General features: G+C 36.4%; 1 protein-coding gene across 1 annotated transcript in view; it reads left to right on the top strand.

Moving 5' to 3' along the window:
* The window catches only part of CC2D2B (coiled-coil and C2 domain containing 2B), an 81,624-nt gene that overhangs the window by 50,979 nt on the left and 18,608 nt on the right, over positions 1-12,037 (top strand). The window contains exons 24-27 of the mRNA XM_033129970.1: positions 6,946-7,044; positions 8,983-9,165; positions 9,333-9,530; positions 11,230-11,319. Coding sequence (XP_032985861.1) covers positions 6,946-7,044; positions 8,983-9,165; positions 9,333-9,530; positions 11,230-11,319 — 570 coding nt within the window. The remainder of the gene's footprint in view (positions 1-6,945; positions 7,045-8,982; positions 9,166-9,332; positions 9,531-11,229; positions 11,320-12,037) is intronic.

The raw sequence follows: 12,037 nt of genomic DNA, 5'->3' as shown, positions 1-12,037 counted from the left end.
CTGTCAAATTCTATGGCAATACTATTGAAGGAGCAATTAATTCTACCTGGAGGGATTGAGGATTGGACTCAGAGAAGTTGAACTAGACCTTGAAATATGGTTCAGCAATGAGCTTTCTGTAAGAACTACTGAGAAACATAACCTGGTTTTCCAGGAGATACGGACATACATTCTTTTTAAAACATTTTCTATCAACTCTTGATAAAAGTTGAGGGTAAAATATTAAACAGTAATTTGGTGATGGCTATTCTCCAAGGAGTTAAACCAAGGATAGTTTTCTGATTATCTAAACTGATAAAGGATAGAATTTAGAAAACCCAAAAGAATGCCTAACAAACTTTCTCTCTCAAAAGTGGATTATCTCAACGGTCAGTTTGACCAGAAGTGAATTGCAGTTAACAGTTAAATTATTGCAAGTGCTTTGTGTTGTTACTGAATGAGTTCCATATGCTTTAGGTATCAAACTTATAAGTGACAATATTGGCATCGCTCCTTAGAAAAGGCAGGGTTATATTCTTGCCCTCCTCTCATGGACTGGGTTGCAAGGTAATTATGGGCCAAAACATTCCATTTTCTCATAAAAGACCAGGGCTAGGCTGAGCTCCAAGATTACCATCCCGTTGGAAGAAGGTTTTGGCCTGTCATTGATCATTATTCTTCAGAAAGCAGTTTTTTTCCTATGCCTCAATTTTCCTCTCTTTTCTCTCTGTACTTTTTTTTTTTTTTTTGGTGTCAACTATTTCTTACTTACTGTGGGTCTCCCCTTCATTAGTTATTTACTAGCAGGAAGCTGAAGACTTGGAAGTCCCACAGATATATGGCCTATTTTTAGCACTGGGGATGCCAGAGCTGGGCTGAACTGCATTTGGAGCTGGCAAAGTTCCAGATTTGGAGCCTACGTTTGCTGAAACTAACAAAAATCCTGGTAGTCACAAAAAAGAACTTAAACTAATCTAATACTTGGTTGTTAGTTTAAATAATTTTTTAATAAAAGAACAATTAGTTATTTTTCAAGATTTTAAAATTCATCAGCATGCAATTTTCAGCATAGTTTCTTATAATTTTTGACCTGCTGTTACCTATTCTCTTCTCATTTCTAACTTTATCCAAGTGTGTCTTCCCATTTTTTCCTGAATTAATTTGGAAGATATTTGCCTATTTTTCAAAGAACCAACTATAGAAGTTGTTCTTAAAATTTATTCATTTTGTGTTTTCTAACTCATTTATTTCTGCTTTTATTTTTATAATTTTTTTCCTCTGATTTCCTTAAGGTTATGATGTTTGTATTTATTTTGGCCAAGTATGTTGAAGATCTAGTTTGTTCAATCTCTCTCATAAATAAGGGAAACTGTTTAAGACTATAAATTTATCTCTAAAAACATCTCAGACTGTTATCTTTTATATTAGGTTACTTATTTTTATTTTTATTATTTTCTGTATATTTTTATTATGTTTCTAGTTTTCTTGACCTAATATTCTTTACTGTTTTTACATTTTCAAATGTTTGAGTGACTTTAATGTAAACTTTTTATTTTGAATTCTGGTTTTATTACATTGTAGCCAAAGTGGCTTTTGTAGTTTTTAATAATAGGTACTATGATTTTAAAAAACCCTTTAAAGTGTTTTATTTCTGAGGTTTAATTTTAATTAAATGCTTTTTCTCGAGTTTACAAACCACTTCAGATAAGTTTAGATTATTCAGATCCAAGAGACTCAACCCCAAATTGCTGAATTAAATGTGTATTGACAAACTCATTCTGGTATATATTTTTTTTCCTCTCCAAGGGAAAATAAATAGTAGAGACAACAAGCTAAAAGGGAAAAAAATGTCATTGCTTCAAATTAAGCAACCAAATATTGCTAGCATCACCCAAGAAGCCTCTTTTGTGCTCTCTCCAATCCACTTCCTTCCCAGGAGTAACTACTATCTTCTAACAGCATAGATAGGTATTGCTGATTTTTGACCTTTATAGGATTGAAATCTCATACAGGCATCCATTTGTGGATGGATTATTTCTCTTTATATTGTGCTTGCGGGAGTCATCCATAAGGTTGCATTTAGCAATAGCTCACTGATTCTCACTGCTCTATAGTATATTGTTGTAGGAATATACAACGACTTTTTTATGCATTCCACTGTTGATAGAAAATTCACTTCTTTTTAATTGTTGGCTCTTATAAAAAAGACTGATATAAGTATACTCGTACATGTCTTTGGGAAATATATCTATGCATTTCTGCTGGATGTATACTTAGGAGTGATATTGCTAATTCTTGGATCGTGCATATGCTCAGTTTTAGTAGTTCAATGCCAAGCAGTCTCCAAAATGATTGTGTCACTTTATACTGCCAGCAGCACTTTATAAGAGTTCTAGTTGCTCCACATCCTTGCCGTTACCTGGCATTGTCTGTTTTTTTCTTCCATTTCAGCCATATTAATATCACCTTGTGTTTTAAATTTGCATTTTCATGATAACTACTGAAATTGAGCAACTTTTCTATGTTTACTGGCCACCTCAATATTCTCTTTTGTGAAAGATTTCTTCAAATATTTTGCCCATTTTTTTCATTGATTTTTTTTTCAGGTGTACAAAATAATGTAATAGTTAGACATTTACACCCCTCACAAAGTGATAACTCCCCTTCCCCAATCTACTATCCCTCTGACATCATATATAGCTATTAAATATATATATGTATATATATTTGTGCATATATTTATATATTAAATATATATATAAATATATATATATATTTGTGTGTGTATACACACACACACACACACACACACACACACACATTTGCCATTCATTATTATTCAGCTTCAGGTGTACAGAGCAGTGGTCAAGCATCTACACAGTCCATGAAGTGGTCTCCCTAATAAGACAAGTGCCCATCTGACACCCTACAAAATCTTTACATTATTGATTGTATACCCCAAACTGTCTTTCATATCCCTGTGGCAATATTGTGACTACTAATTTGTACTTTCTAATCCCTTTACCTTCTCCCCCATTCCCACCCCCTCCTGCCATCTAGCAACCATCTGTTTTTTCTCTATATCTCTCAGTCTACTTCTGTTTAGTTTGTTCGGTTAGTCTGTTCTTTAGTTTCTACATATAAGTGAGATCATATGGTATTTGTCTTTCTCCATCTGACTTATTTCACTTAGAATAATACCCTCTAGGTCCATCCATGTCATTGCAAATGGTAAGATTTCATTCTTCTTTATGGCCAAGTAATACTCCATTGTATAAATGTACCACAATTTCTTTATCCAGTCGCCTACTGATGGGCATTTCGGTTGTTTTCATGTCTTGGCTATTGTGAATAGCGCTGCAGTAAACATAGGGATGCATATAGTTTTTTTGAATTAGTGTTTTGGATTTCTCTGGATAGATACCCAAGAGTGGAATTGCTGGCTCATAAGGTAGTTCCATTTTCAATTTTTTGAAATACAGTTTTCCACAGTGGTTGCACCAATCTGCAATCCCACCAAGAGTGCGTGAGGGTTCCCTTTTCTCCACATTGTCACCAGCACTTGTTGTTTGTTGATTTATTGATGAGGAAGTAAAATTGTCATTATATGCAAATGACATGATACTATATGTAGAGAACCCCAAAGACGCCACCAAAAAACTATTAGAACTGATAAATGAATTTAGTAAAGTAGCAAGATCCAAAATTAATATTCAGAAATCAATTGCATTTGCATACACCAATAACAAACTATCAGAAGAAGAAATTAAGAAAATAGTCCCATTTACAATTGCTTCAAAAACAATAAAATACTTAGGAATAAATTTAACTAAGGAAGTAAAAGACCTGTATTCAGAAAATTATAAGACACTGAAGAGAGAAATTAAAGACGATACAAATAAATGGAAACACATACAACACTCATGGATAGGAAGAATTAATATAGTTAAAGTGTCCATACTACCCAAGGCAATATATAGATTCAACACAATCCCTATCAAATTACCAGTAACATTTTTCACAGAACTGGAAAATATAATCCAAAAATTTATATGGAACCATAAAAGACCCCAAATAGCCACAGCAATCTTGAGAAATAAGAACAAATCGAAAGGTATCACACTGCCTGACATCAAATCGTACTACAAGCCTATAGTAATCAAAACAGCATGGTATTGGCATAAAAACAGACACATAGATCAATGGAGCAGAATAGAGAGGATAGAAATAAATCTATGCCTATATGGTCATTTAATCTATGACAATGGAAGCAAGAATTTATACTGGGGTGAATACAGTTTATTTCGTTGATGTTTAACAGTTCTTTGTATATTCTGGGCATGAGTACATTGTCAGATACACATATTATAAGTATTTTTCCCACTCTGGCTTGTCTTTTTTATTTTCTTAATATGTCTTTTGATGAACAAACTCTTGATTTAATATAGTGCAATGCAATGCAGTGCTGGTACTTTTTTGGTTTAAGAAATATATGCCCACTTGACATCATCAAAATATTAATCCTGTGGTTCCTTCTAAAAGCTGCATACTTAACCTTTCACATTTAGATCTAAAATCCAACTAGAATGGATTTTTGTGTTTCTGTGAGGTAGAGGGTCAAGGTTAATTTTTCTCCCATAAGGCTATTCAACTGATACAGCAACATTTATGGAAAGGATAATTACTTTCCCCACTGCACTACAAAGTCGTCCTTTGTCATAAATCTCCTGACTGTATAAATGTGGATTTATTTCTGTACTCTCTATTCTGTTCTATTAGTCTGTATATCTACCACTGTATTGACACCACACTGTCTTCATTACTAAAGCTTTGTTATGAATCTTGATATCTGGAAGTCCTTCAGCTTTGTTTTTCTTCCTTGGGATTGCTTTGGCTAGTCTTAGCTCTTTGCATTTCCATATAAATATTAAAATCAGCTTATTGATTTCCATAAACAAGACAAAACCTGCTAGGATTTTTATTAGGGTGGATTGAATATATAGATCAATTTGATTAGAATTGACATCTTTACAATATTGATCTTTCCAATCCACATACATGGCATATGTCCCCTCACCCCCTTTAATTATTTCTGTATTAGTCCAAAAGAAACAGGATGAACAGGATATACAGAAATACACAAGAGAAGATTTATTATAGGATTTGCCTCACAGGTTCATGGAAGCTGAGATATGCCACAACATGCCATCAGCAAGCTGGAGAGCCAGAAAAGTCAGTGGTATAATTTAGTCTGAGTCTGAAGGCTTGCAAATGGGGAGGCTGCTGGTGTAAGTCCCAGAGTCCAAAATGCTCCCCCCACTCCACCTGGAACCAGGAGCTCTGATGTCTGAGGGCAGGAGAAGATGGATGTCCCAGATCAAGAAGAAAGAGGGAATTTGCCCTTCCTCCACCTTTTTGTTCTATTTGGGTCCTCAGAGGATCGGATGATCACCCACCTTGGTGGGGGCTGATCTTTACTTAGTCTCTTCTGATTCAAGTGCTCTTTGGTAACATCTTCACAGACACACCCAGAAATAATGTTTTACCAGCTATCTGGGCATCCCTTAGCTCAGTCAAGTTGACATAAAATTAAGTGTCACAATATCTTTTCCCCAATTTTCACCGTGATGGGGCTTAAGCATGTCCTAGAATCAGTCATAACATTCTAAACGGACCAAAATGATTCATTTCTCTTTGCACATAGTTGGATGGCCTCTTGTTTAACAGGAAGGCCTATTGTTTTCTTCTTTAATTACAAAGTCCTAGAAGTGCAAGGCACACTGTGGCCAAGGCTAAAGTGGGGATAGGAAAGCAAGGAAATCAAACCAGTCTTGCAAGTCTGAAATTCCCATGATAAAGGTGATTAGGACCTTGGGGAAAATAAACAATCTGTAAACTAGATAAGAAACATGATTACCAAGCAATCGGAGTTGGTCTATCAGTGCAATCATTTCTCAACAGAGAAACATTTCTTAGAAAACGAACTGGGCTCAGAAGACTGGTAAAACAGAGAAAACTGAATTTCATGGTCTTTAAGGGCTTAAGTTGAGGCAGCTTTGTGGGTCACCTTTTTCCTATAGACATGCCGTATCATTCAATTACTTAGCCATGTCAGCAAACCTGCTTATTTTTGACCATTGTTGTATCAACCACACAATTTCTACTCCAAGTCTCCTTTTATAATTGACCAAGCATGCATGATGACAACCTCCTCTTTGAATGTGTCTTCATTATTCAAAAATATTTCACTACCATTTAACATCTTAAGATGTTGATAATGGTGTTGATGTATTGGGGGTTAAGTTTAGATAAGTTTCATTCTTTTTTCTATATTCTTTAGTGTATTTTCAAAGTTTGCTGCACTGAGCAGTATCTACTATAATAAAAATATTACACTAAAAATGTAAGTAGCTATAACTCTGTCATAAACTCTACAACAGGTTGTTATTTTACTTTAAATAGTCAATTATCTTTTAAAGAAGTTAAAAAGTGAGAAATTTATCTTTTCTATTGTTGGGACGTTTTCTCCAGCGGGCACTGCTAGGAGCTCCATCCCCCTCCTCCGATACTAATCGGAGCTGTCTCTGGCGGGCACCGTAGTTAGAGGCCTCCCCGTCAAAACAATGTTGAGCAATTACAGCTGTTAGGGACGGACCTCCCCGGCATCCTGGCCAGATTTCACCCCCAACCCGGAGGCCTAACCCTATAAAACAAAGCGCCCGACACCGGTAAGTGCTCAGTCTTTGGGAACAATCCCGCTGAGCCCACCGGCTAATAAAGCTGTGTTCTCCCTGATCTCTGCGTGCCACTTGAGTCTCTCGGTCCTCGCCGTTTTTCCGCAACACTATGTACCCTTTGGTTTCTTTTTAAAAAGAGGATGATTTTTTTATACTTAACCTACAAGTTTGTGAAATTATTCATGGCATGATATAAAGTAAGTCATAGAAAAATTATTTATTTTAATAGGATCACTGTTTCAGGAGCTGCAGTGGTCATTCATATGTAAGAAAGAACTGGCTTGGATCCATTGTCTTCCCTTTCTCTGCTCTTCTGCACCAGTCTGAGGTAATAAAAAATGATTCTTTGCTGATTATTCTAAGTTTTTACCTCTGGCTAATAGAAACATTTACTGATGTCTTTGAATCAGAATCTGTGATTGGAAAATGTTAGGTCAGTTAAAGTGATCTTGTGTTTGAGAGCCATTGGGGTGTTGGAATGTTTGAAGGTTTAGCTGTCTCTAGAATAGGACACCCACAAATTTTTTTCTTAAAACTTTAAAGTGTTTGTTGATAAAGAATATGAGAACTAGCCTTAGGGCTTAAGGTAACATTTATATTTGCATATAATAGTTTTATAGGACCAGGTTCGCAAATGTTCTGATTAGTGATGTTGCTTTGTGAGCATCCAGGAGCTTCAGGAGCTTTGTGAAGCTCCAGGAGCTTCAGCTTCTCAGTGTTGTTTATTGTTAATGGTGAGATTGATGATTAGTACCTGACTCAGTTATACTCCCAGAGGGCTCTGCTGCTGGGTTATGTAGCAAGAATATGCCTACTTGAGCAACAAAATACGAAAACTCCAGCCTAGACTCTAATTTGGGCTCTGTTACATACTTACAGGGGCATGCCAGATAAAGAAGATTCAGAAATGAATTTTCTACTGCAATAGAGTTCACTGTCTATAGGAGAAAACTCACGTTTCAGTACAACCTCATAATGTTGTAGTGCTTTGATAGGGGCATGAGATCGATACAGTGATCCAGTTGGGAGTACCTTCATCTTCCTGGTTTGTAGGGAGAAATGGGGTTGTTCAGAGGGGTTGGGGGTGGGTAAGAGGAGAATGAAAGATCAGGGAGCTATTTACACAGGAGATAACTTCTGAACCAAGTCCTTAAAGATGAGTTTGTCAAGAAAACAAGAGCATTTGACTCCCAAGAAATTAATGTGTGTATTAGTACTGCATTCAGCCGTATGCCACAGAAAACCTAACAGTGGCTACTTTGAGGGGTCTATTTCTCTCACCTAAAAATGTATCTGGATGCCAGATGCAGCAAGCAGCTCAAGAATATCTTCAAGAATCCAAGCTACTTTTGTCTTTCTGTTCCACTGTCCCTATCATGTGGCTTTTATCCTCATGATTGCAAATTGTTCACTGCACCTCCAGCCTCGTATTCACGCTGCAGACAGAAGGTGGGGTGGAGCTCAGAGAGGCAGTGCCTATGTCAGGAGAAGACACTTCACTAGAAAAGCCCAGCAGACCTCTTACCTTTTGTTTATGTGACTTGGATGTCATGTTGCCACCTAAAACTGTTGGTAAGAAAGAAGAAGAGAATGGCTATTAGGCAGGAGAGTAGAAGTATCTGCATAATATGCAATCACAAGATGTCACGAGGCAGCATGTTGTATACATAAGTGCAGCAAATAAAGAGCAATAGAGATTTCAGTTGTTGGAGGTACCAGGGCTTCCTACATTTGTAAAGCCCTGCAGATGCTTCTCAGTCTCCGCTGGACTCAAGGAGAGAGAGGTAGTTAAAAATATGAGCTTCAAAGGTGGACAAACCTGGGTTGTTGTAACAAAAGCTCCTTCCTCCTGTGGACCTGTGGGTTGTCCTTCCTGCTGTTACATTTTTTTCTCTTTCTAGACCCAATGCAAAATGTAACATTGTCTGTTAGCATTTTCTCTGAGCATGAATTAGATTTTTTTTAAAGAGCATTTATCATTCTGTTAAGGTAACTTGTTTTCTCATTTCATCCCTCTCTTACTCCTGCCCTCTTTGCATAGTCCATATTAGATAGGGACCCAGGGTGTCAGGGCACCTGTGAACAGATCAGCACGGAGAACCTGATCATCCTTGCGCAAGTACATACTAGATACTAGTGGAACCAACACGTACCTATCTATGTAAGCCTGTTTCCTCCTGTGGAGAAGACTGAGCTGGGCTATGTTGTATTTGACTGATGTTTATTTTCATCATGCAGAATCGATTATATTGATATATTCTTTCAGATTAGTGGAACATTTCAAGTAAATATTCCACCAGTTTTGGTGGGGTATACTTGGAGCAAGACTTACGTGTCTCCCAAAGAAGATTATAATGGGCAGAATTTAAAAGATTGCACCTTCTTAAATATTTTTGCTACCATTGAACCTCAAATAGCATATGTCACCTGTAATCCAGGACTAGACAAGGTAGGTTTTACACTGAATTATTTTTACATACATTATCAAAGATGTGTAAACTATTTTAAAAACCAGTAATAATAATTTCAAAGCTGGCAAGAATGAGCATTAGTTCTTGATATTTCCCTGTGGGAACAATATGGCACAATGTTGAAATATTTTAAACTTGATTTTAGTTTTCAGATCAAATAGATGTTTTGGAGAGAGCCCAGATTTTTAAAAAAGATTGTAAGGCAGTATTTCCCAACCGAAGAACCACAACTACCGTCTTTAATGATGAAGGGATACAGATCTTAGTAACAAGATATATCAAAGCATTAAATCCACCTCAACAACTCCTGGATCTATTTCTTCATGATACTAACACAACACTTGTAAGTCACCTTTGTTTTAGTAGCTTCATTAAGATATAATTACCCATCTAAAGTAATTGTAATTCAGTGATTTTTAAGCATAGTCACAGAATTGTGCAACCATCACCACAGTAAATTTTAGAACATTTTCATCACTCCAAAATTATATTTAACGTGTTTACTTTTTATTAACTTCAAGTATAACTTTCTTACTAAAATTATTTCACCTTCATAGACAGTTTCCTGAGAGAAAAACCATCTATATTGCAATGTGTCCTCCTGAGCCGCAGATGGAAGAATATGTTTCTTCCTTTGTTTCTCCCCACTTGGACTAGAGAATCCTTGTTGCCTCACCAGCTCACATGACCATACTGGCTTCACAACTTTTCCATCAAACTTTGAAAAATGACATAGAAACATACCTTTGACTTCTAGGCAAAATAAAAATGTATGTTCCAAAAGGAGTTGTATCCTTCTAAGGATTGCTTCTCCTTGTCTGTGGGGATGAAGAAAACTGTGTTGTGTTTTTCTGTGTAAACTGCTGACGTAACACTCCCCACCCCATCCCCATGTGGCTTTATGCATATCTATTCACCAGCTGACAAAAGAGACATATACTCAAAATTTAATTCCATATACAATGAAGATTTATTCATTATAGACTCAAAAGAGGATATAGCTCCTTCCATTTTGAGAAAGGAAATCAGAAACATAAGTCTTCTCTTTAAAAAAAAAAGTAAGCTAAAGGGCATCTATGAAAAATCACTTATACCTTTTGTTCATTCAGGTTTTAATTGAGTCAATTGGCCCTCCTCTGAATATTTATATTGCCCATTATAAAGCTCCCTCAGGTGGACTCTTCAAGCTAAAATCCAGATTTCTAATTTAAATTGTCTTTTGCTACACTCTGCTTTTCCATCTTGAGTTTCTTCCTACCTTTGCTTCTTGACACCCAAAGTCCAAGGAGATAATAATGCTCTTAGCTTTATTTCAAAGACAATATTTGTCTTTTTTAAAAAAATATATAAAATCCTGGCTTCTTTGCTTATCAAGAACTGTGGACCATGACAGGGTACAGGTAATAATAGTGCATAAATGGTGGCTATTGTCAATTAATGAAAATGTTAGTGAACTTTCTGTGTTAAGTTATTGTTTATTTATTTGTATCTCTTTTTCCTTTCCTATTTGAGTCTGAGTCGTTGTCTCTAGCCCTAGAGGGGGAACAATCCACAGTATAATTTCTATTGTTTGAGAAAGCAGGCTAACCCAATATCTTCCTGCTGTAGCAGCTCATAACAAGCTTGTATTAATAAAAATAATCTGATAGATTTTGAACCTAAAAGCAAATCAAACTTTTGCTATTCTTCGATGTCTCTTTTCAACTTTTAACAGTTATATTTGATCGTATATATGTAATGTATCACGTTTAAAATTTTAATAATTTATTACAAAGAAATGTAATGGCTAACAGGCATGCTCCGGAGTCAGGCTAACTTGGGCTTATTCTTAGAGACCCCCATATATTGTTAACTGTGTGCCTCTGGGCAAATTATCCTCACCCTGCAAGCTTGTTGATGCTTCTGTAAAACAAAAATCATAAGAGTATATACTTCAGAGGCTTGTAGGATACACAAAATGTGATGATAAGGCATATAAAGCACTGTGCTTGGTGAGGGACAAATAGTATGCACTCAGTAAATATTAGTTAATATTATTCTAGGACCTCATTGCTCGCTTTGTATCTTTGATTCCTGTTATGCCTGATACACTGGATGAAAATGATGGTTTTGATATATGGATGACATCAGAGGTAACAAATTACATTTTCTAATTAAAATTGATACTATTTTTTGCTTGCTTTTCTTTTGAAGAAACCTGTTTTATAAATGTCTAGTACTTTGCCTTATGAAATTTGAAAGTATTTGATAATCTAATACATCATTTTCAGTTCTATTAACAATCCATGGAAATAATTCTGCAAGACCAAAAATCTTACTCCACATTATAACTAGTAGCTCTTGAATGTTTGATTCAACAGGAATTTCAGGAGTACAGTATTATGACAATCTCTGGAAAGAAATATGGCTTGTCACTATGGAGCTTGTCTAGGGCAAATGTCACCACCTCCCGGAAGCTTTTCCCAGTCTCCCCACATCTGAATGAAGAGCTTGTATAGCAGGCTCCTTTTTTTTTTTTTTTTAATTGGAGAAAGAGAACAGGACTTTATTGGGGAACAGTGTGCACTTCCAGGACTTTTTTCCAAGTCAAGTTGTCCCTTCAATCTTAGTTGTGGAGGGTGCCGTTCAGCTTCAAGTTGTTGTCCTTTCAGTCTTAGTTGTGGAGAGCTCAGCTCAGCTCCAGGTCCAGTTGCCGTTGCTAGTTGCAGGAGGCGTAGCCCACCATCCCTTGTGGGAGTTGAACCGGCAACCTTGTGGTTAAGAGGACGCGCTCCAACCAACTGAGCCATCCAGGAGCTCAGCGGCAGCTCAGCTCAAGGTGCCATGTTCAATCTTAGTTGCAGGAGGCGC

The sequence above is a fragment of the Rhinolophus ferrumequinum genome, chromosome 16 (assembly GCF_004115265.2).
Source record: "Rhinolophus ferrumequinum isolate MPI-CBG mRhiFer1 chromosome 16, mRhiFer1_v1.p, whole genome shotgun sequence".
Classification (NCBI taxonomy): Eukaryota; Metazoa; Chordata; class Mammalia; order Chiroptera; family Rhinolophidae; genus Rhinolophus; species Rhinolophus ferrumequinum.
The sequence above is the reverse complement of the archived record's forward strand: the minus strand, read 5'-3'. Positions and strand labels throughout refer to the sequence as shown.